At 50.7% G+C, this 23,657-nt stretch overlaps 10 protein-coding genes across 10 annotated transcripts; 3 read left to right on the forward strand and 7 right to left on the reverse strand.

Annotated features, from left to right (window-relative positions):
- Positions 1-361: 361 nt before the first annotated feature.
- CCOS01_00086 (uncharacterized protein) lies at positions 362-1,048 on the forward strand (the record flags this gene model as incomplete). The annotated part of the gene is made up of 3 exons (XM_060448283.1): positions 362-709; positions 772-912; positions 968-1,048. The coding sequence occupies 3 exons, from the start codon at positions 362-364 to the stop codon at positions 1,046-1,048; spliced, it is 570 nt and encodes a 189-aa protein (XP_060319721.1).
- An 842-nt stretch (positions 1,049-1,890) lies between these two features.
- Positions 1,891-3,171, forward strand: CCOS01_00087 (uncharacterized protein; the record flags this gene model as incomplete). Its single annotated transcript, XM_060448284.1, has 2 exons — positions 1,891-2,877; positions 2,995-3,171. The coding sequence occupies 2 exons, from the start codon at positions 1,891-1,893 to the stop codon at positions 3,169-3,171; spliced, it is 1,164 nt and encodes a 387-aa protein (XP_060319722.1).
- Positions 3,172-3,541: 370 nt separating this feature from the next.
- Positions 3,542-6,231, reverse strand: CCOS01_00088 (RecQ family ATP-dependent DNA helicase; the record flags this gene model as incomplete). Its single annotated transcript, XM_060448285.1, has 9 exons — positions 3,542-3,577; positions 3,643-4,467; positions 4,528-4,851; positions 4,910-5,035; positions 5,089-5,200; positions 5,257-5,398; positions 5,451-5,484; positions 5,555-5,887; positions 5,935-6,231. 9 exons carry the CDS (start codon positions 6,229-6,231, stop codon positions 3,542-3,544), a joined length of 2,229 nt encoding a protein of 742 aa, XP_060319723.1.
- Positions 6,232-7,402: 1,171 nt separating this feature from the next.
- Positions 7,403-9,157, reverse strand: CCOS01_00089 (uncharacterized protein; the record flags this gene model as incomplete). Its single annotated transcript, XM_060448286.1, has 2 exons — positions 7,403-8,703; positions 8,776-9,157. 2 exons carry the CDS (start codon positions 9,155-9,157, stop codon positions 7,403-7,405), a joined length of 1,683 nt encoding a protein of 560 aa, XP_060319724.1.
- A 708-nt stretch (positions 9,158-9,865) lies between these two features.
- On the reverse strand, positions 9,866-10,909 carry CCOS01_00090 (uncharacterized protein; the record flags this gene model as incomplete). The annotated part of the gene is made up of 1 exon (XM_060448287.1): positions 9,866-10,909. One exon carries the CDS (start codon positions 10,907-10,909, stop codon positions 9,866-9,868), a length of 1,044 nt encoding a protein of 347 aa, XP_060319725.1.
- A 1,728-nt stretch (positions 10,910-12,637) lies between these two features.
- Positions 12,638-14,363, forward strand: CCOS01_00091 (uncharacterized protein; the record flags this gene model as incomplete). Its single annotated transcript, XM_060448288.1, has 4 exons — positions 12,638-13,034; positions 13,117-13,433; positions 13,495-13,628; positions 13,688-14,363. The coding sequence occupies 4 exons, from the start codon at positions 12,638-12,640 to the stop codon at positions 14,361-14,363; spliced, it is 1,524 nt and encodes a 507-aa protein (XP_060319726.1).
- Positions 14,364-14,783: 420 nt separating this feature from the next.
- On the reverse strand, positions 14,784-15,454 carry CCOS01_00092 (uncharacterized protein; the record flags this gene model as incomplete). Its single annotated transcript, XM_060448289.1, has 2 exons — positions 14,784-15,299; positions 15,350-15,454. The coding sequence occupies 2 exons, from the start codon at positions 15,452-15,454 to the stop codon at positions 14,784-14,786; spliced, it is 621 nt and encodes a 206-aa protein (XP_060319727.1).
- A 1,158-nt stretch (positions 15,455-16,612) lies between these two features.
- Positions 16,613-18,040, reverse strand: CCOS01_00093 (endoglucanase-4; the record flags this gene model as incomplete). The annotated part of the gene is made up of 1 exon (XM_060448290.1): positions 16,613-18,040. One exon carries the CDS (start codon positions 18,038-18,040, stop codon positions 16,613-16,615), a length of 1,428 nt encoding a protein of 475 aa, XP_060319728.1.
- A 2,313-nt stretch (positions 18,041-20,353) lies between these two features.
- Positions 20,354-20,524, reverse strand: CCOS01_00094 (uncharacterized protein; the record flags this gene model as incomplete). Its single annotated transcript, XM_060448291.1, has 1 exon — positions 20,354-20,524. One exon carries the CDS (start codon positions 20,522-20,524, stop codon positions 20,354-20,356), a length of 171 nt encoding a protein of 56 aa, XP_060319729.1.
- A 1,172-nt stretch (positions 20,525-21,696) lies between these two features.
- CCOS01_00095 (uncharacterized protein) lies at positions 21,697-23,247 on the reverse strand (the record flags this gene model as incomplete). The annotated part of the gene is made up of 2 exons (XM_060448292.1): positions 21,697-22,297; positions 22,358-23,247. 2 exons carry the CDS (start codon positions 23,245-23,247, stop codon positions 21,697-21,699), a joined length of 1,491 nt encoding a protein of 496 aa, XP_060319730.1.
- Positions 23,248-23,657: the final 410 nt, after the last annotated feature.

Consider the following 23,657-nt stretch of genomic DNA (forward strand, 5'->3'; position numbering starts at 1 on the left):
GCGGGCGTAATTGCTCTCGTATGCGACACAAGAAAAGCTTCCTCTGCTGCAGGGCGAAACGATCACGAAAGCATCACGACTTCGGGCAGAAGAACGTTGTCAATGTATGGTGGCTAGATCCGTCGACATCCCTCGGACGAAGCGCAAATACCTAGGAAATGGGACGATGACTCGCAACAAGCTCTTCCATTGACCGTTGAGTCCAAAACTGAGCGTATATAAGCTGCTCAAAAGCGCCATCACAAACAACATTTTTTCTTCACCATCTCCTTCTCATCTCAGTTCATCGAGCTACAGTCTTGACGGCGTCGACCCTTAATACCTTATTGAAATCATTCATTAATACTACCAAATCGCCAAGATGCGCGTCCCTCAGCTCATCCTCTCTCTCTTCCTCCTCTTCACCTTCGTTGTTGCTCTGCCCGTGCCGGCACCGGTAGACGCACTTGTTGAGCGGGCGCAAAGCGCATCTAAGAAGGGTAGCGCGGCGGGAAGAAAGAAGGAGGCCGCTGGCATCGACAAGAATATTAATATTCAAAAGCAAGAGCAAAAGGACGTCAAGAAGGTCCAAAAGGCCGAGGGCACCAAAGACTTCAAGAAGCAGTCGGGCCAGCTCAACAAGGACATCGCCAAGGGACAGAAGCAACGCGAGAAGAACCAGAAGAACGCGGATCCCAAGAACAAGCAGTTGAATGACGGCCTCAAGAAGGTATGGCAAATGTGTTTTTCATTGTCATCTCGAGCGACCTATATCTAATTGTTCGTCTCTAGGTTCAAGGTGCACAGGCCAAGGAGGCAAAGCAGGCCAAGGGCCTGAAGGGCAACAACTCTAAGCAAGACCAGGCTACTCTCAAGAAGCTCTCTGGCGAGTTCAAGGGCGGTGAGCAACAGAACAAGAAGAACAAGCAGGCCGTGAGTGTGAACGTCGACTCTTTGAGCAGAAATAAATGCTAACAGGAGATTGTAGGCGCTCAATGGAGGCAAGGGTGGCAAGAAGGGCAATAAGAGGGACGTGGAGGAAGCCGAGGAGATTGAGGTGATGGAATAGGAAATACTCTGAAGACCTTCACCGTCAAGGCATATGCCACTGTGGCCCAATGTCCTTTGACAAGTTACAATCCACGCGGAAATGGATTATACTGGAAGATAGCTGACATGGACATGTGGGGATGGATGGTACTGAGATCGGTGAACTGAGAAAGGAATCTGCCACCAGCCAGAACCATTGCTAATACGAAACATACTCTGCAGTTGCAGTTGACAACCTCGGAGAATAGTTTCATAATGTCCAAGAAAAGCCAAATTCCTAGCCTGGTTGGCGCGCAACGTTAAATGTGAACAAAAGTAGGGGAGCTTCCTCCCTTAATTCCGCAGAACCATAAAAGTGAATATGGCAGAGCATCCATCGACGATGGTAGCACGTCCCCGTTTTGGCCGTGGTTTGAATGTACGGTCCTGTAACGCACTTCTGAAAGTAGATATACGACGCAAATGTGAGCTGGCCACAGAGACCAGAAGATCTTGACGTTATTAATAGTTCGAAGCTCGGATGCTAAACTTGGAATGCCAGTACGTGTCGGCATGTATTAAGACCGATGGATACCCTAGATTCGCGGACCTTGAGGACCAGAAGACTACACAGGTTACTGATTTGACAGAAACAGCTAAGTGACTTGTACCAAGTCCATCTTTATACGGTCGGTCCGCATAACAAAGTTTTCTGAAATACACGCCATAGATGGGTCATGAAAGAAAACATCTTTGACGAACAGCTCCTCTGAATACGTTCACCAACTCTTTTACCACCAACACTTACTGCACTTCACAACATAACTAAGTTCCACACGGCATTTCATGCATCTACGGGAAGATACCTTCACAAAAAAGGCAATGGTGGGGATTGCAAAATTACCGCCGGAGGTTATCCAGCATATTTTTGATCAGCTTTCGACTGCGCCATCGTATTCGCACCTGTACTGGGTAGACGCCAGTTTCAAGAGCAAGCTGTCAGACTTGGAGGCACTCAGTCGAACATGTCGAGCTTTTCGACAGCTGGTCAGGCGAAATCTATTCAGCTACGTCTGGCTGGTGAAACCCGGACATAGCCACCTGATTTCTCTCATTAGAGGTTGGGACTCCCGCCCATATTGTACACAACATGTGCGACGTGTGTGCATTCCTATCCACGCTCCAGAGCAATCTCCTCGGCAGCAAGAGATGAGATTGTCAGATGACGAAGTTCTGTTTATTGAAGAGACACTCAGTAAAATGAGGCTTGCAGTTCACCCAAAAGGATGGAATCGTGGCGGCCATTTCAACATACTTGCCATAATGGTTCCTCTCATGGCCAAATCGTTGAGAGAACTTGAGATTGAGTACATCTTGAGTGAAAATCACCGAAACCATGATGTCTCGAACAAACTTCTCCTGATGGAAGATGACGTCTTTCCAAACTTGGAAACCCTACGCATCAAATGCACACCTCGCGTGGGACGATTTCCAATGGAGCTTGTCAAAGCTATCTCAAAGAATGCCCCAAAATTAAGATCTCTCAAGATACAGCATTTCGACGACGCATGGTTTGACGGATCGCAAACTTGGGAAAAGCTCACCGATATTTCCATCTGGTCGAGTTTAAACATGCAACCGTTCATCATGGAAATTATCTCGACGCCAAAGCACTTATGTCATTTCGGACTTGACAGATGTGTGTCGAGTGTCAGTCAGATGGTGGATATGATTGACGCGTTGGTCGAGCACAAAGAGACACTTAAAGCTCTAAGTGTCCGGTTCCCCGATCGATCGACTGGAGAAACAGCGAGTCTGCTTCTACACAAGCTCTGTAATCTGGAAACCTTCACGACGCAGTTACAGGACGCCGGCACACAGGACGAAAACATTCTACGCCAGTTCCCAAAATCTTTACGAAAGCTGCGTATCGTACGAGCACGAGACCGCCACCATAATCATTCTCCATATCGTTATTGGTTGGAGGAGCACCTTCGGAGACTCAGGAAGACGGGCAAATATCGTAATTTGCAAGTGTTTGTTTGTGATACTTGGGAGGAAAAGGAAGGAGAAGAAAAACTCGACTTTGATGGACGAGATGAGGATTCCGTCGAGAAAGGGTATTTGGGAGAGGCAGTCGACTGGCTGTACTTGATGCCGTGATAGATTCAGATCAAAGACTTGATTTCCTTTGAATCCACAGCAAGGCTTTCTTTGATACAGATATCAATGACAGCGAGTGTACTTCAGTTTTTGTACTTGGTTTTCAGTTCTTGATCTACCAATCACCCCACAGGCGTTTATGATTGAAGTTCAGGGCGATTGATACCTTTAGGATACACGATATAGTTGAGCATTCTAGTTGAGTATTTGCCAGGGCCTCGTAGTCGAACTAAGGTATCAATACATACATAGCTCGGCAATTCATCGTAAAGCCAGGCATATTGCCGCTACTTCGTGAGCCTCCAGCTGTACTTGACGTTTGTCTGATAGTGGAGCCATCAATTGAGACCTCGGAAATCTATTACTTCATTCATTTTATCATGTCTTCGAATTTCTGAACGAGATCCTGATCCAAGGTCAGTTCGATGCTCATAGGGAACGTTACATCTTGGCTTTCCCGAATGTACTTACGTTGAAGTTGCAGGTGCTCATTGTCTCAAACACGGCCTTGTTGTTGTGCAGGCTCATGCTACTGATGCGGGGTGTCCGGATACCGAAAGCCACGCAGGCCATGAATCGGGCATCGTCTTTGGCTGTGCTGTTGGCCAGAGCCTGCCTAGTCTGAAGTGCTGTGGTCTTCGGTTTACCACCTTTGGCCTTACTCGCCTCTTGTTGACATGCTTCTTTGCATACGGCCAACACCCTTCTCATGGCCTTTTCATCTAAAGGTTTGGGGGTAAATCCCGGTAACCTGACCTGCTGATGTGTTTCGCACCATGTGCAGTGGCCACATTCCTTGACTGAAGAGTGAGTCGTATCGGCAAAGTAAGTTGCAAGCCCACGAGTAAGGCAGCTTTTGCCTGTCAGCAGGTTGACCAGGTCTTGAACGCGCTGCAAATCCTGCTTCTCCTTCTTCACAATTTCCTCGTCTATGTTGTCGATGATTTCGTCAATATCGGTCTGCTGACTTGGGAGTTTCTTGCTGACGCGGAAGACCTTTTGGACACCGGTCTTACTGAGCTTGATGATGCCAGACTCGGCCCACGAGTCCAATTTCCGCGTAATATCAGCGCGACTTACTCCGCCGTTCCCAATAGGAACGTCAACATCGATATTTGTCCAGGTTTGCGCTTTTCTGGAGTGGGATAAGATGTACTTCGATGCTGGTGAGCCGTCGATCTCAAGAGCACGATGCTGCAGCACCTGATATTTGTATTCGGAGTACTGAGGAGTGCTAGCCCGGAGAAGGCCGAACTTCAATTCTAGGTAGGCGTAGATGATGGAAAGTTGGGTCTCCTGTCCACCATTAGTTGAGATGAATGCCGACTAAAGTCAAGGAAAATAGATTTGACAAACCCTAATGTCTATCCGCCGTGATTGCGACGTGATAGCCACGGAGAAGGGGTCTCCGGGCTTCAGCTGACAGTTCTCCTTGCTGCAGATCTCCTCAAACAGTGCGCGTAGAGCCAGCATGGATGGTCGTTCGCCATGGATGAAGACGTTTCTGACAAAGAAATCTTTGTCCGAAAGATAGAGCATGCACGTGCTTGGCTTGCCGTCTCGTCCAGCCCTCCCAATCTGTTGGCTATAGGCTTCAAGGCTGCCTGGAAGATCGAAATGGATGATGGTCCGCACGTTCTCCTTGTCGATACCCATGCCAAATGCAATTGTGCCAACAATCTGATAGTAGATGTCAATGTCAGAACTCTCTCCTCCGGAGGCTGTCGGACCAACTCACGATCATGTTTTGACTCTTGAGAAACGTGTCTTGTATTCCGCCCCGTACGTCTGCGTTTAGTCCTCCATGATATGCGCGAGCATTGAACTTCTTTTTAGACAGTTCATTGGCTAGAGTTTCTGCAGCCTGTTCGTATCAAGGTTAGTAAGTTCACCTTTGTGAGGTGAGTAGAAGCTTACCGCATGGGTTGTGACGTATATAATGGATGGGCCGGGGTGTTTCTTCAAGAATTTAGTGCATATCTCGACTTGGTCGTCATCTGTAGTGATAGGCTCGACCAATAATCGGAGACTAGGAGATGTGAGCATGATGCTAACTAAAAGAAGTATTGTGATTGCCTGACTGACTTGGGTCGGTACATGCTTGTCACGAAAAGACCCTCGGGCGGGATGTCGAAAGTAGTTCGAATGTCTTTCGCAACGGCTGCTGTCGCGGTCGCTGTGAGACAGATGACTCTGTCCACATTGGCTTCCTTCGCAAAACGAGCGACTAAGAGCTATCGTCAGTCAGAGCGGAAACAATGGCCGCGTTAGAAACTGACTTTTCAGGTAGTCTGGGCGGAAGGAGTGTCCCCACTGCGATTCTGTCAGATGATGGAATTCGTATTAAGTACTAGTAGGGGGTTTGTGACAATTTGAGACATACTTCTGAAATGCAATGTGCTTCATCAATCGCTAATAAGCGAATGCCACCACGGATTGACTTAAGGGACGCAAGAAAGCCCTCGTTGTTGAGCCGCTCTGGTGCGCAGTATAGGAGATCGAGTTTGCCGCACGCCAGCTTGCTGTGAACATCGACGAACTCTTCGCGACTTTGCGTCGAATCCAGAACGGCTGCAGCGATGCCTCGGCGTCTGAGGGCATCAACTTGGTCCTTCATCAGTGCTATGAGGGGAGAAATGACGACCGTGACACCACTTTCTTCTGGGCTGCGCGATACTGTTTCCTTGTCGAGCTCCTTTATAGCCACGGCGGGGACCTTTTTATATTAGACATAAGTGACTATTCTGAGCAGAGCCTCCATACCTGATAGCACAAACTCTTTCCTCCGCCAGTAGGAAATACTACAACAGCGCTGTCGCCACTGATGATGCGATTGATTGCTGCTTCCTGCTCCAGACGAAAGCTTTCCAGGCCGAATCGTTCTCGCAAGACTCTGCGGGCCAGAACCGAGTGATCGGAGGAACCTCTCTGTCGTTTCGGTCCTGGTTCTTCACTTTGATCCGTATCCTCATTAGGTCGCTTGGCTGCAGAGGGAGCAGCGTCCACTACAGCGAGCAGATCGGCTTCATCGGCCGAGTCGAAGCCGAAGTCGTCATCCATTGTCGGCGACAATGGAGGCCACGATGGAATCAGTCGTTCGTACAATTAAGGTAGTATAGACCGTGGAATCCCTTGGCGGAGGATGATTGAGGTCGGAATCGATGACGTCCCAATTGGGAAAGTACCTATGCGTGCTGGACTTGCCCGGCAATTACGATTGAAACGCGTCGACGCGTCCTCTGTAGGAGGCCGCATCGCGTGGGTCATGTGACTACCACGCAGAGACCCACCTATGTTCACTCACAATGGAATGAATCTCACCTCATGAATCTCATTTCACAACCCACTCAACGTGTCTCGATGCGCTCGCCAATACTGGTCAAAACTTGCAATAAGCGGTAAAGTTCAATAATTGTGATTCTTTGACGTTATCTTTTCATAAATATCCAGCCAAGCTGGAAACATTTGTTCCGAGGGCCTGCTGGGGCCTCGGTTCCTTGCCAAGTGTAGGATACTGTACGGGTCGGTCACCCTCACCTACGACTCATCATGGAGACAGTGAAGATAGTGGGCCTTTAAACTGTGGACCAACAGAAGAAGACTTGCCATTATGAGGGAGGGCTTCTTCCCCTTTGCATTCCGTCACGCCTCGGCCGATGTTCCCAAGGTACCTTAGTAAGTACTTGATGAAGGGCAGTGGATCTCTCGGCTCGGGAAAGGCTGCCGTGGTGTGAAGAGCCAAGCCGAACCGAGATTGCATAGGGCGACGATAGCGGACCGGGAATCTTGAGTTGCGTCCAGCAACCCAGATGAACGAACTCGATCAACCTTATGGTTCACTCTTCTCTTGATTGAAGACCAGGGGCCTGGGTGCATGTTACATTCCGATCTGAACCGACCTAAACCAGAGATGTCCTGTCGCGTCGCCGCACTCCCTCAGTCAACAGGTTCATTCTGCTTACATGGGCACGACTTGGGCCTGAGGTTATGGCCAAGAATAGCCAGGTTCCGTCAAGCACGACTCCATGGCTGGCGTCGATGTGTGAAAATACGAGCACATTGTTTGGACATTAGTCTTGCAAAGAAATGACGTGAGTCTCGCAATCTTATCCATCATTGTAAAGTACATTGTCTACTAAATCCGGCTATACCCTGTTGGAACCGTGGACCTCTCAATAACGTAGCTGAGGTACACTCGAAGTCATGGATAATGGTAAGTGACGACCTATTTCTAGGCTCTGGTCGATCTGCTCTCTCTTTCTGACATGTAAGCACGCCACCTCGGATTGAGAAGATAGACAGGCACTCCGAGTAGGAAGATGAAGCCAAAGATACCAGCCAACACACCAAAGGCAGTTTGATATCCCCATTTCTCAACCATTGGAGTCAACCCATAGGTCACACCGAACGAGACCACGTTCTTAGTTCCCACAACCACGACCAGTGCCGGCCCGGGATGTTTGGGCGCGGCTTCAGATGCGAAGCTAGTGGAAATGATAAGAACAGAGGTAAAGGAATACTGGAAGATGGTCCAGCCGATGTATGGACCCCACCATGTGTACCCTCCTGACGCGGTGTAGCCATACAGTAATAGCATTCCCACACCGATGACGGCAGGTAAAGCCAAGACGACCAGGTGGTGTTCCGGGATGTGAACGCCTCGATTCCGACGGGCGAGGTACATGACCAATGGATTGCCGACGAATGTGCAGAACAACATGCCGAGAACGGCGCCAATGACGCCGCCAACATTAATCAACCCAACATCTTCCGACTTCCACTGATAGTTCGTCACCAGAACAGTGTTGTAGGTCAGTGACATGCCAACACCGCAGCCAAGAGCAATGGAAGATGTCAACACCGCATAAATGATTCCCGGGGACGAGAATGATTCCGCCATGTGCTTCCAACTCAAGACCATTACTCGCATTGGTTGGGGATGCGGTGTCGACCAAGGTCTGATGCGCTGTAGATACGACTTTCTCTCCAGAGACTCGGCCGCCTGATCGGCGCCCGGAGCCGTGAGTCCAGACCGATTCATCTCCTCGAGGTAGGCCTGGGCTTCAGAGTCTGGAATGACACGCGTGACACCAAACTCGTCCGTGATGACGACTTGTCCATCGAGCGACTCGGGTTGACGGGTGAACTGTGTTTCGAAGGCGAAAAAGAACGCAATGACCAGTCCGACGGCAACGGTGATAACGAAGACCCAGTAATACCAACGCCATCCCAGGTCATGGTTCAAATATGACGAGGTCAAGTTGATAGTAGAGGATATCGCATTTTGTGCCATCCAGTAAAGACCAAAGATTTTGGAACGCTCGTGAAGAAAGGTAACTTCAGTGAGCATCAGCGGGAGAAGAGACTCTGAGGCACCCGTAGCCAAGCCTTGAACCACTCGGGCAGCAAGATGCCCGTTATAGCTATTTTGCAAAGCGGCAGCAATTGTCGCTATCAGAAGGATGACCATGAATCCTAAGAATACTGGGCGTCGACCGTATGCCAGAGCAAGAGGAAGGATGATGTAGTTGCCTAATCGTGATGCCTTCGTTAGTTCACTAATCAACCTTTAACGGCAGCTTTTTGAGTCAAGATAAATCTTACCGAGACCAATGCACAAGGTTGGAATAGTAATCAGAAGAACAATGTCTTCGGAAGAATAGCCTTGGGGGCCATACATCGCAAAGAATTCATGCAAAATTGCACCGAGACCACTTGCAATCGACAAACCCATACTAGAGAACCAGCAGCAGCAGAAGACAATACCGTACTTCTCCCAAGGTCTGAAGCGGAGGGGATCGTTGGGATCCGAAGACGGAACTGGAATCCTGCGAACCTCTCCATCTCGGTTGATGAGAAGTGCGTTGCCTTCGACATGGCCATCGTGTTTGTCTTGCAAGCCCGGCTTGTTGAGGTCTTCGAGATGTTCGATTTGGCTGTTGTGCTTCGCGTCGCCACTGCTTCCGGGAGCCAGAGATGAAGACATCTTGAAGGCCGGTGGAGTTCAAGTGCGTTGAAGATTGTTTAGGTGATCTGAGGTGTTGGTGAAGAAGAGAACACCCGCGGGTCACGACTGCGAGTAACCGTCGCAACTGCAGGGAAATTTGATGCACCCAATGTTGTCTTGATGGTGATATTGGGGATGGACGTCATGATTCCTGTGTATTCGTCGCGGCTGATAGCCTTGTTATTTCAATATCTTGACCATCGTTGAAGATGTTGACCCGAATGGAAATCCGGGGTAGACATGGGCCACCCCGTTCCCCGGAGTGGGGGGTTGGGGTGCGAGGTAGTCTTGATTCCCCCGCAATCTCTCTTCGGTTCGGCTGGGAAACAAAGCGCCATTCGGTTCGGGATCTCAAGCTTTTGAAGAGACCACGGCGCGATGAACTAGTACAAAATCAACGTAGCTCGTATCTTCTCTTGACTATTTCTTGTTCATGAATCCACAGACTAGTCGACAGTCTCGGGCTACGACCTCTCAGTATCGACCTCTTCCACTACGATTATTGAGTGACTGTATCCCACCGGGGGCGGGGCCGGAACTGGAAGCCAACAACACATACGGGGCGCGAAGTCCTAGGGTTCCAACATGGTATTCCGGCCAAGTAATTACGGCAGGCGGTCCTTTATTTCTCGGTCTATGGCTAACTCCCAACATATGAATGTTTCCGCCTCAGTGCCTCGGCGCTGACTAGGACTCGATATCAGGGACATGCCATTGGTCCCCCACTCTGAATCCGGTAGGAAAGGGGTCCTCTGGATCCAAGACGACCTGCTTGTAGCTAGTGATCCATGCTCTGCCCTTGATGATTGGTACCACAGCATCAATATCTCCGACTTTGACAGTCCGAGAGATGCGGCACTCGAAGGCTGTGTCAATGACGCTAGTGTGCTTGAAATATTCTCCAACCGCCAGCTGGCCCTTGGCATGCAGCAGAGCCATCCGCGCACTGGTGCCGGTGCCACAAGGGCTGCGATCAAGACGCCCGGGAGACACAACTACAGTGTTCTTGGCGACCTTCCCAATGGTATCTTGGTGAAGCGGCTCTGTGAATTCGAGAACCGAGATGCCCATGATTTCTGGGTTCTCCGGATGATGAGGCGTGTAGGCAGCTTTCAATGCTGACTTGATCCTTTCGCCAAGCTCCACAAGTTTCGCGCCCTTGCTCGGCTCGATGGTCATCCCGACAGATGCCGCATCCACGATAGCGTACCACATTCCGCCCCAGACAATGTCGGCGGAGACGGTCCCGATCCCCGGGACGTCAACCTGCAGATCGAACCGGTCCACGAAGGCGGGCACATTTTCGAAAGCCACGGATCTGCATTTACCACCTTGGCACTCCGCAGTCACGCCGACAAGACCAGCCGCTGTATCTAGCGCGAACTTGGTGATTGGCTCTTGCATGGGGATCATCCCTGTCTGCAAGAGTACCGTCGCCGTGCAAATGGTGTTGGATCCGGACATTGGCGCATATTCTTCACTTTCCATAATCAGGAATCCTGCAGCGGCTTCGGGGTTGCATGGCGGGAGGATCAAGTTCGTATTCTTTGGCGATCTTCCTCTCGGCTCATTCAGTAGTAGCTGGCGCAGCTCGTCTTTATGCGTCAAAAAGTGTTGTAGTTTGTGCCACATGCTCGGGGCCGGCACATCTAGAACACCGCCGGTGATTACATCGCCAACTTCACCCTCCGCGTGGCATCCGACCACGTTGATAACACGACCGGCGCTCATCCTTCTGTGTCGAACAAGGTTGAAGTGATTGTTGGCTAAGTTTGTACTTCAGGTGGTGCCGTGGAGCTTGCGCTTGAGGTGATATGAGATGACCAAGAAATGATGAGTTGAGATGAATAACAGAGGAATGAGGTTTCTGACCATCTCAGATCAAAACCAACTGTGCTTGATGCTATTTAATAAAATGGCAATGGAGCTCTTGTCACCTACAATGCCCCGCGTTCGCGTGATACCCCGCAGAGCATCGCGGAGACTTGCCCAGTTTCTTAATTTTTGCTCCAGAGATGTTTGCTTGATATGTAAAGCAAACCAATTTAATTCCCAGCAAGTACCAATCGTTCGAGGGAGGAGGAGCTAAATGGCTATCAGTGATAGATACACGGGTTATCAAACCGAAACCAAGTGAGACTGCTTTTGGGTTGACGTTCAGCTCTCAAGCTCGTCCACGCGACCGAGGAATTGCTGCCTGCCCTTTTTACTTTCGTAAAGAAATCGAGACGATGTGGATTGGAAAAGCGTCGGTCAGTCAATTTCACCTCTGCCAGTTCAACATGATTTAGAAGTCAGAGCAATCATCTCAATGGCGTACTTCCCATATCCACGCTCAAGACCTTGGGGGAAACATCTCGAACCCATTAAGCGATGTCATTTGATTGCCGCCATTGGCGGCCCACTCTCGCGCGGTGCCAAGAGAGCCATTCGCTGACAATCGCATAGCTCACAACCGCCAAGGTAAGCATGTTCGTGGCCACGCTTTGAGAGTGGCTTGCAGGCAAACCATCTTCGATCCAATTCCTCATCTTCCATAAATAGGCGTTTTCGAGGTGTGAAAGTCCCGGGACGAAACCCGGGACGGCCGGCGTTAGGCGCAGTTTACATGGCGCCGGGTACTTATCGTGTTGATCTTGCCATCCCCCCTTGAGTACCAGGGCTAACTTTCAGTGCATTTCGACACTTGTTGTCTGGGCTTATTTGATTCATGTGTGGCGAAGTGTTTTCAGATCATATCAAGAGCTCACTAGTGTTTAGCTCGACCGAGGTCAATTGGCCTTATTCAAGAGTATCCGCCTACCGCTTGGGTTGAGAGTGGGAGCAGCAAGCTGAGAGCAAGCTGAGAACAGGGGTCCTTTTCTTCCCTCTAATACAACCCACTTCCGCCACGAGAACCGATGCAGTGGGTCTGCGGATTGCTTCTGCCTAACTAACCCGTCGGCGGGCCGACTCTATGGCGGAGAAAGACAATGATATCATCCTTGAGACATGAGCAGGCGCCCGTGATGCTCAGTGATTTGTCGGTTTGCGATACCATAAGCCCCCACATGTCTATCAGCCCTCCCGCATTGGCTACAACGTTGAGTCCTCTAGGGCTGAGGGGATGTTGATCAGCGGTTGTACCTGTTGCCCCCAAGGCGAAGCACAGCATGGCAGTCTTTACCCAAATAGGAAAATACTCTGGCCAAGACCTTATGCCAAGCGAATCGTCTTACTTGGTGTTCTACACTGAGGCTCAAGCAAGGCAACCCGCGCACCCGGAGCATAGGATACTTAAGATATCCAAGCCTATGCGGATGTGGCCTGAGTTGAGAGCCCCCTCCGCAATCAAACCCTCGACCCCTTCGTTCCATCGACTTCTTCTTACTCAATCTGGTAACGCCGGTGCATATTAACCTGTCACTCGGGTAGGGCTGAACTGCACCTTTTGGGACCTGATCCACGCCTCGCAACACAATGTTACCGGCGCCTCAGCCATCATTATCCCCGGAGATTCCAGGGAAACGACGTTGCTGGGAGTGCCAACGTCGTCGACTTGTTTGCGACTCTGTCAAGCCAGTCTGTAACAAGTGTCGTGCTTCCGGCATCGTTTGCCCTGGCTACGACGACAGAAAGCCACTGACTTGGCTCGCACCTGGGAAAATCACCTGCCGTACTCGACGCAAAGGGCGCGTGGCAGACAAAGACACAGCGACGAAGAAGACCATGAAAAAAAAGCCAAAGCTACATAGCCGAGGGGAAATCGAAGACACCGAAGCCTTGACTAGAAGCAGGAACAAATATGGCGGAGAGCTCGTCTTTCATTCAGCTCTGAGGACAGACATTTGCGACGTATTTGAAGCCGTACAGTATTGTGAGTTGCAACCCACAGAATTGGAAAAAGATTCAGCTGTTACCAAGATTTATCGAAAATCTCTAACATCACAATTGTTCAGTCAACGACGTGTTCTACCCATACACCAAGTCAGGCCATCCGCCAACCAGCAACGTGTTCATCGCCGAAATTCCCCTCAAGGTTGTGAAATATCTGCCGATCTCGATTGCGCACAACTTGGTTGGCATCGTGTACCATCATCGCATGCATGTGCAGAAAGAATGGAAGAATGATTGTCCTTCTATATTGTATGCCCAACACCGAATGCACCATCATCGAGGCCTGTCGATACGGGCTATCAACGAAGATCTCGCCAATCCGAAGACGCAGAGTAGCGACGTTGTATTGACAGGGGTCATCCTCCTTCTCCAGTCCGAGGTCAGTCGAAGTCAACAGTGAGGCTTCTTGTCTACAATGATTGCTGACCCAACACCAACAGATCAACGCATGCATAACTCCTCAGTGGCGACAGCATGTAGACGGTCTCCTGGCTATTCTCGCATGTCGAGGCGGTGCCCGGGGATGGGCCATGTCGGAGCCATACCGCCAAGCCTTGCTCCTGTCTTTTATGATGTAAGTCTAGATCCCGTGGGTAAATCAAAGCATTGATGCTGACCTCGACAATGACACAGTGTGATGACTTCGGCGAATACAACGAGTCCACCTGACAACCAAGTTACAATTTGTGATCAACAAGAGTTCATTAATTTGATCCAGGAGATATATCCACTCGGATTGCATCCACACATTCCTTGTCCGATGCCGCTATTCTTGGAAATTTCGCGAATTAACCATCTAAGAGCTGAGGTCTCAAAGAAGTCGATGGGCAAGTCAACAGCGAATGCAGTTGCGGAGGACATTGTTGCAAGGATCGAGAGCTTTGATGGGACGGACTGTGACTCCTTCTACGAGGACAGGGATCACCGTGATCTCATCGCTGCGATATTTCACTCTGCAGTGGCTGTCTTCTGCATTTCTTCGCTGCAGAGCGTTGGAGCCCTGCCCAGAGTCCACCGACTGACAATGCTGAGAACCATGCATGGAAATCGCCTCTATTCTCTCATGGAGGAGACAAGAAAACATCCACAACTGAAGAAATCCGTCCAATGGCCTTTAGTTGTCGCTGGCATCGAAGCCTCGGTTCGGGTAGATAAGCGTCGGCTTGTTGCAGAGCTTTACTTGGAGCAAGCCAAGGACATCGCCACGCCATTGCCTCTGCACGCTAAGAATGTTATGCGCACCTTCTGGGACGGTGACGCTACAGATTGGGATGCATGTTTCGACCAGCCCTACGCATTTGTTTCATAGCATGATGTGGGAACAAGGCTTAAGCTCAGAGGGACAGACAATTGGGAAGGGAACACGACATCATTACTAAGTAGGTAGTGTGATGAGCTTTGCTCAGTTACATCAAGTGAAGAAATGGTACTCTGACAGAAATAAGCACTTGTATTTATGTTTTAGGTTGATTAAATGAGTGACAGTTAGTGCCGCTGGCGGCTTAATTTTAAGGAAGGTGATGATGCCCCCTGGTCCGGAGCCCAACGACAGCTCTATGAACATATCATGTCGTCCAAACGAGTTCAAAGTCTGATTCGTATATGTGTATGTTGTTTTGTCTTTAGCCCCAAGAATCAACGGTGTTATTCCCGAAGTTGGAGTCTTCTTCTCTATTCTATTGACCAAGATTTGACTGTTCTCGAATGGGGTGACGTTCTTAACACTCCATCAACAAGTTGACGCCTTTACGTTGACCTTGAGGTTGTCCATGGCCGTCAAGATCGTGATAGTGGTTCCTGTAATGGGACTGGTGGTTTCAAAGCTGACGCTCTTGAGATTCTTCTCATTGACAAGGTTGCACTTTGCCAAGCTTGATCCAAGAATGTCGGGATTATATGAGCAGAATTCAGTGATGGTGTTGCCATTCACGTCCACTCCCTTCACGGTGAGCTTGCAAGCCCTCTTCATATTCTCGAGGCCAGTGCGAACACACTGGAAGTCGAACGTCTCCAGCTCAAAGCTCGCTACCTTTGATCCACCGTAGTCTTTGGTGATCAACGGGTTTTCTAGTGTCGAGGCTGTGGTGATGGTGCCGTACACCAGAAACTCGTTCTCGCGGAGGTTGGGGTCGAGCGCCCCACCAACGGACTTGACTCCGAGGCCCGAGTACTTCAGCTGTTTGTAAGGGGTAGGCGGGAACACAGGGTTCAAGATAGGAAAAGCACTCGAGCCAATGTCTTTGTACTGGAGTGTCGGTCAGTAATACAGTTCTTTACCAGGAGAGAGTGACTTACGGTGAGCACGTAAGGGGTGACTTGCTCGCAGCTGTTCCTAGTAGGGGATGCCATGCTACTTCCCAAAAAGAGAATGACAGAGATGATTTGGGCAAGAGGAGCCATGATGGATGGAGTGACAGAGTTGAAGTATCTGATGCTGGTAGTTGGGTCCTAGCTGGTGATGCTGATGGTCATGTTGACAGGAACAAGATGAGAGTGTAAGGACGAGCGAGAAGGCAGTGTCTTTATATTGATTCGTCCAGGGAGATCATATTCCAGAATTCAAAAGTTTCACCTCGTCAATATTAGTCTATTTGCCAGTATCGAACGAAGACATGGTCAAGCAAACAACAGTCACGACAGAAGCCTTGATATTGCCGTATGCCGATCATCCGATGTGAAGGCTTTCGATGTTCACGACGCCTGCAGTCACATATTGGGTCTTAGACTTATTGGTAACACAGGCAGTTGTTGCTGCATCATGAATCAGATCGTTAAGTACATGGATAACTAGCCTCAACTAACTCCTTCTTGTCTCTTGACTTGCTTCAGTGTGGGCTCCCACCATGAAGTCATTCGATGATGTTAAGGATTATCGCTCTCTCTATGGTTCTAGTTGAGATATCAGATAGCCCATCAGGTGAATATTCTTTTCCTGGTACTAGATTCAGTGACTGGAGCATAGAAGGCCAAAGCAGGCAAAGTTACTTGTGACACATGCGATCTGAGACGTGTGGCAACGACTGGAACTAACTGCCGTGTTACACTGTTCGACACCAAGGGCTAGCCTGCGAGGCCTAGACCACATCTGGCTTCCTCATCGACGATCGATCTACAGAGTTGGGGAGGCCACCAGCAGCGAATCCGGGTCATTAGCATATTTCGATTACTCGTAAAGTTTTGGTCTAAGTCTGTATACTTCTAGACTAGGATATCATCGAGATTTCTCCATACTTTTAGTGGACAAGATCTCGACTGCAGACATACCACGTAGACTGGCATACACCTGAGACGGAGGTGAGGTATCTACAATAGAGAAGACTGAGATTGACTGACATCAGAGGCTCAGATTAAGAATATGAAGGGCGAGTGAGATACAGATGATATCTTGAAGGCCGATTTATTGAAGAATAGTTCATCTATTAATATTCGATGACTTTCTGAAGAAGAAACAGATAGCTAAAAGAAACAACACAACCGCCCAGGCTATCATGCAACGCTGAACCACAACAACTCTCATACCGCAACACCATCCAGTGACACAAATTAACTCTATACCACTCATGCCGGAGTACATTGGGCGTAGTACGGGTTGGCCGTCTTGCAAGTAGCGCCAGGGACACAAGACGTCGGGCTCTCAGCAGGCCAGTTGATGCCGCCACACTGTCCGTACAGAGACTGAGCTCCCGCAGGTACAGGAGCCGGAGAACATTGCGCGTAGTACGGGTTGATGGTGGTGCAAGTCGCGTAGTCTGGGCACCTGGTCAGACCAGCGTAGTTCATGCCACCGCACTGGCCGTACAAGTTCTGAGTCGGTTCTCCTGCGGATGGTGCCGTCGTGGTCATGGTCTGGAAGGTGGTTGGCGATGGTGTCTGAGACGGTGTTCTCGTGGCGCTGGTTGGAGAGTTGTTGCTGGTGCTGATTTTACTACTTGAGCTAGGGCTTGAGCTAAGGATCGAGCTGGAGCTTGAGCTTGAGGTCGAACTTGTGCGAGTTAGAGTGATCGTCGTCGTGGCAGCAGTAGTAGAAGTTTGGATCAGGGTGGTAGTATCCGAAGTAGAGTTGCCGAAGCTGATTGTGCTTGAAGACCTGCTACTGACAACAGCAATAACAGAACTTGAAGTTGGGGCACTAGCTGAGGCCGTGATAACTGAGCTTGCACGAATCGTTGTACCGTAAGGGGTAGCACTACCAGATGCCGTGATCTGAATCCTAGATTGAGGGAGCATTGAAATACCACCTGAGATGATGGCACCACCAGGAATGACGTAGTCGTTGAGATTGTCTCGGTAGATGTTGTACAGGATACCGGGGTCGTTGGCGCCATAGAGAGCGGTTCCTGGTACTCCAGCAGGATTATCCGTTCCGGAGCCGGTGATCTCCAGGTTGATGCACTGAGGGTAACTTTGCGCTCCGTTCTGCTGGCCGGCACTGTGAAGGGCAATGATGTCGTGACGAAGAACGTAGTGGCCTGGAGCAACATTGGGTGGGATACGGACGGACCAGGCGTTGCCGTTATTGATCAACACGGTGGCTGCCCACTGGTTTGTCTGCTGGGGAGGGTTGATCAAACCTGCGCCGTCAATCTTGAAGAACTTGAGTGCTGTCTTATCGATGGCGTTGCAAGGTCCATTACAGTTTGCCAGGAAGTCCATAACGGGGCCCTTGTGACTGTCAGGCCATTCCGTCCATTGGAGCTGCACAGTATCGCCGGCAGCAACTGTGATTCGACCCTTGCCAGACACTGCTTGTCTGTGGCAGATGATGTCCGGAGCATTATAAGCGTCAGGTGCGACAAAGCCGTTGTCGCGTTGATCTATCGTCCAGCCGGCTACGAGAGGAGGGTTGTTGGTGTATGGGTCCTGGACGGGGATGTAGTTGCGGTATGAGACGCCGTTGACGACAATATTGGTGACATGGCCGTGAGCAGCGACCGAAACAGCAGATGCCAAGATGGCGAGAAGGCCAGGTGTCTTACGGTTGCCCATGATATAAAAAGAATGTGAGCCGGCGTTGAAGAACGTCCGGAAGAGGAAGGGATGAGCAACGAATGAAAAGAACGAGTGTGTGTAAACGAAATTAGAAAGAGTGATGATCCTTCCGTTCGGAGTCGACGCTTCGAGAAGCGTTGATCTTGATATTTTATACTCGATGACCCCGCTGAGCACTGAGTTTATTCGCGTGAGATCACCATGTGGGAGCCAGGGATAGGGTGAGTCAAACATTCCAAACATCGGTGTTCCCTCACATGGTCTTATATTTTGCGAAAGGGAGTCTCGCCGTCGTCTCCCTGGCTAACTGAAAGCTCAAGGCGCGCCATGAGTCCGCCACCGATTCTAAGCTTCTTGGGCGTGCCTCAATGTTGCTCTCTTCTGTCACGACCCATGAGGCACGATGAACTCTCCAACATGATGCCGGAAGTAGGGGCAGCTTGAAGCCCATCACACGCCACGTGGATCAGACTAAGCGCCTCTCCATCAACCTTAAAAGAGATGCTACTGGCATCAGAGAGGTGGATCAAAGTCCAGATCAAAGTCTAGCCGCCCGTCGCAAACGTCTTGACTCCGTGCCGCCAACTGCGGAACCGGTCCGCGGTTGGAGCAGAAGCTTGAGATCCACGGTCTTCCCGGAATCACGTTTAGCTTCTGAATAAGCGAGTGTTCGATGTGCGGGAGCTAGAGGCAGCAAAATCTGCACTCAGGGATGCAAGGGAGAGCGTCTCGAAGAACCCTTTCCCCAGAGCACGTATTCGCAAGTGGAGGTTGGCGGGCAGTGAGAGGCAACCGAACCCAGGTTCCAAGTAGTAAGATATCATGACCGACCAGTGAACAAGACAATTCTGACCTTCTAAATAATTGTGTATGTGCCTTCGAAAAAGCTCAGTCAAGACATATGGGGCAGCTAAATCTGTTCCGTGAAGTCTGAAGACACGACGATACGCTGCTTAATGACTAGCGCCTTTGCCCGACAGTCTAGCCTCCTGTCAAGCTCGATAACGTGAAGATATGTAACCATTTGTCTTAAAAATGCTCATCGGCGGCTTGTGTGACTCAATCGCGATTCCGCGGGCTTCTTCGGACTTTCTTACTCGATCAACTTGGCAGGGCGGCGAACCCAGGCCATTCCCTCGCCGAGTAAATGGCAGGCTGATTCTGCCCACAGAATCATTGCAAGCTACTGGAGTCGAAGCCACACCTGAAGGTTGTCAGATCATGGTGGAGATGTCTTCAATCTTCATTCCATTCGAGACACTGGGATAGAAATCAGGAATCACAGCCTCGACATCGTTCCTCAAGTAGGACGATACGAGGACGTGGCTGACCCTGACCATGTGAGCTCACGTGAGAAGATGCACTAGGAACAGGCGACAATATGCTATAGAGCATCCCTTGGAATGACAAAGACTTTAACTTGTCAGTCTGCCCCTACTGCTGATCTTATCGGCTCATGGGCACACCACTCGCCCAGTCCACATGTTGCGCATAGTGCAGGGCTCAGTGAGAGTGTCTCTCTGCGAGTCCCTACCGGGGACTGAACTGAGCTGCTGCCTGAATCACTCATCGGCCTTGCGATTGGGCCTATCTCAAACGAGAGAACAAGCAGGCTAAAAGGGGGACAAGCGGACCTTGGCAAAATACTTTGGCCAGTCATGCACGTAAATGGTTGTTTATTGTTCAAAGTAAGACACATCCAATGCCCCATGCTCAGTGATGTTGAAGAATTTCAGGTGACTTCTCCAAATTGGAGGTTAGATTGCTGAACAACGGACGTTTTCATCCAAGAATGGCCCAGCCATGCTCAGCGGGTACTAACGTTAACGCCTCCTTGAAATTGAAAGCTGGGAAAGAAAAACGCCCCAGCAAGGTGAAGATTGCCTCCGAGAACGGGCTCTAGCTTCCCAATTCCATGGCCTTGTATCGTGACGGTACCTCGAAACAGGCGGTGGCCGGCGTCAGGAGTGCAGCGATGCCATGTGGAAGGACCATGGTACAGGTTTTCGGCGGAGCACTTCCTGGCGGATTGACACGCGGGAGCGTTACGGACCGGAAGAGCAGTGGTACCACCGCTGTTGATGCTGCCTTATTGTTGACAGGTAGTTGAAGTATGCCCCGTTGCCTATGTGGATGGAAACGGCGACGCCTCGAATCCGAACAAGGGGTGGGATGTGATACGATGTTGCCGATGGGCGTATTGGTGATGTGCGTATGTTTGTTTACCAAGGAAAGACACATCAGTGGCGGTAGGTCCTCAATGTTGTCATCTCCGTCTTACACCGCGGGCTTGCGCCCACGACTGGTGTCTCAGCCTTCGATGATGGCAATGTGGAAGAACATGAAGGGCATGAGAACGACCAAGCAAGCATTGCGCATTGTAGAACGCGCGACGCCCAACGCAACATGCTTGAGGATGATGCAGGTGAGGAGTATAGCGTTCAAGGCAGAGCTAACGCGGAAGATTGAAGTACGTGCCATGGTCTTGGTTTAAGGTGAATGGGGAAACTGGGGTGGTTCGCAATACGTGAGAAAGCGAGCAAGAACGAGTTGAGATGTGATGTGTGAGATGATTGCATTGCAACAGGACCGTTTACGAAAGGACAGGCCGCGCTGGTCCCTTTTTGAAGTTTCTGTCTCATCCATCGGACGTCGTCCCCCTTTCGGGCGCTTCCTATGAAAGAAGACCAAGCAGGCGGACCTCCTATTGCAATAAACCACCACGGTAATCCAGGTACGATGACATCTTTTCATCGGACGAGAACCCACGATACCGGCCCTTGTCTGCCTATGGTCCATGTCTCCTCGGATCCTGAGGGAGAAGGCTTGCAGTGTGCATGAAGGGCATGTAGACAGCTTCTGGGTAATCTGTGGCGCCCATCTTGCAGACGGGCGCTCGAGCATCCGGTGCCTGAAAGCAGAGGAAGGCTTCGGGGGCTCTGCCTCTGTCACAGGCGCGGAAATATCCTGACATTGACTCATCGGCGTTCCTGGAGGCCGGCGGGGAGAGAAATGCCCAAAATCCTCAGATGACCTGCCACGATGAGCCCCTTGGTGCTACTGACAGCTGCATTCTCCATGCAGGCACCCTGCACGACCTGGTGGATAAATGGGTTGGCACTCTCCTCGAATCCAGTTTCTGGCGTCGTACGAAGAAAGTTATAGCGAAATCCCACAGATACGGACGTATTTAAGTCTGACGGAGGGGTAACACAACCTTGGGATTCGCACGTAAATTGGGATAAATGGGAGAGTGTGACGAAAAGGACTAATTTTAACGCAGAATGTTCTATTAGGAGTAGTGGCTCGGTGGCCCCTGAGACTATGGAGTTTGGATTCCAGCAGGACGAAATAAAGTACAGAGAGTACAGCGTTTCGATGGTTGGGTTTTCCTTTGCGTCGTCGCTTTGGTCAAAATTTGAAAGGAGGATATCATACCGTATCTCATCATGGTCGTAGAGGAGAGAGTTGTTCAGAGTTTCGAAAGTTTCCGTTCCCCATAACGCCAAGAATCTCGCAGCCCAAGTACACTTCTAGTACAGCAAAATTACATTTGGATGTGTTGTTGTTCGCACTCGCACTTTGCAGTCGGCCGTTGGTTGGATGTGTTGTTGCATATCGACCGTTGGACGGCTCGCTTGAAAATCCCTTTTCTAGAATTCACCCTCGGCACTGTTCCCGATGACCCCGGCAGTCCAAAGTCCGACCAGGCCCCACCAGGAGACCTTCCAGCCGCGCCATAGGCCGTCGAGTCCTTGACCCTTACGGTAGACCGTTTCTGCAACCTTTGGCTTGCCGCCCCTGACTTTCTTTACCGGTGCGGGTGCGGTGGGGATCGCCCGGGTGCCTTCCTCATTCATAATGTAGAGCATGGTTCCGAGAACACCTTTGTAAGGCCCAGCCGGGACAATCGTCTCGAGCTTCTGGTCCTTGCCTGATAGGGCCCGGACGTGTGCGGGGGTGGAGAGAACGGCAACTTGTCCGCGCCGGAGAACCGTCTCCAGAGGAAGCTTGACGAACAGTGCCACCGAGGAAGCGCAGAATTTGGCAACTGAGAATGTCGTGGGAGAGACGCGGCTGTCGATAAGGAATCTAGTGCGCAGGACAAGTGGTGTCGACAGGGTGAGGATGGGGTGAATGAGCGAATGGAAGATCGTAGGGATGGCAAGCGAAGAGGGGCAGACGTAGGATGGGAGAGTACGCAGGGTCGAAAGTGTTCTCCTAGATCCCTTTGAATTTGGTGTGACGAGAAGTCTATGCCGGAGTTAGCACTGCTTTGGGATCCGAATGAATACGAAACAGCCAGTGACATACCTTGTGCGCACCAGGTCCAGAGGTGCGAGAATGAGGCCCGTTGCAACAGCCGCAGCAGCGGCAACGCACAGGGAGGCCCACGGATAGGGCGAGGCAATATCAATCAGCCGATCAATATCCTCCTTGACGCCGAGATCTGGCACATTGAACAAGGCGCTCAAAGCACTTCTGGACCAATTTTCCAACAGCGAGGAGAGCACAGAGTATAAAAACGTTGCGTTCGATCCCTTCCACACGCCCCAAGCTCCCTCCTTTTGCCACAGTTGGCCAATAACTTCCATCAACGAGTCGGATCGACGGATTGTGATCTGATGAGCCGGTACGGCCTGCTGCTTCGCTGCTGGCGTCTGTGGAGGCGTTGAGGAGGAGGGAAACTGGCGGCTCCGGTGTTCCCTGGAGTAGGACGGGGTCGGCGTACTCGGGACGTTGGAGGTGAAGTAGGCAGGTTCGTCGAGATCCGAGTCGGAATCGGCTTCGTCATATGCAGCATTTCCATAGCCAGAACGCTTTCTCTCGGAGACAGGCGTGGCCAGGGGCGTAGGTACTGCTGCCAAAGTCACGTCATCGTGACTTCGGATCTGCAGAATCGTCTTTGCAACCTCGAAAGGCTGGGCCATCAGGACGGAGGTGTACTTCCATAGTAGCTCATCGACGAGGTCCTTGACAGTCTGAACGACTGAAGGAGATGGCTCACTGATATAGTCCTTGTAGTCGATGTCGGAAAAGATGTCGCGTGCTTTAGACGCGTACCGTTCGCTTGTTGCATTGGCTCCATGACGGGCAAAAGGGTTCGGTGCGGATGAGGCAGATGTCGGATCAGGAGGCTCTCCTATAGTCGGCGGCTTGTAGTATGGTCTCAGGGGATTCACCCCTTCTCGATGAGTAGCCATGTTCTCGTTTGGCGTTTGTTTATGGCTCAACTCCCGTGATGCATGATTTCGTGAGCTTTCCACTTTTGCTATCAATTTTGCATGATGAAATGGAAATCACCTCGGAGATAAAGACTAGCGGGGCCAGCACACGACAGTCAACGCGCCTTCCCTGGTGCTCTCTGGTGCTCTTGCTGCTTGGTAACAGCTGTAAATAACTCCGCTGATGAACTGACCAATGGGATCCGCCCCTTTGAGGATTCTGACGGCAGGAAAGGCCCATGGCACCTTCTCCGTGCCTTAGGTACCTCCGCTGCAGTGGGCCAGGGTCTCCGGAGGCGGAACATTGCGAATCGCCGGCCGATAAGCCCGAGGGGTGGGGGCCTTATCGGAGCTCCTGCAGGCGTCCGAGCCTATAGAATTTTCGCTGA

This window comes from Colletotrichum costaricense, assembly GCF_030867565.1.
Source record: "Colletotrichum costaricense strain IMI 309622 chromosome Unknown Scaffold_1.1, whole genome shotgun sequence".
NCBI classification, from domain to species: Eukaryota; Fungi; Ascomycota; class Sordariomycetes; order Glomerellales; family Glomerellaceae; genus Colletotrichum; species Colletotrichum costaricense.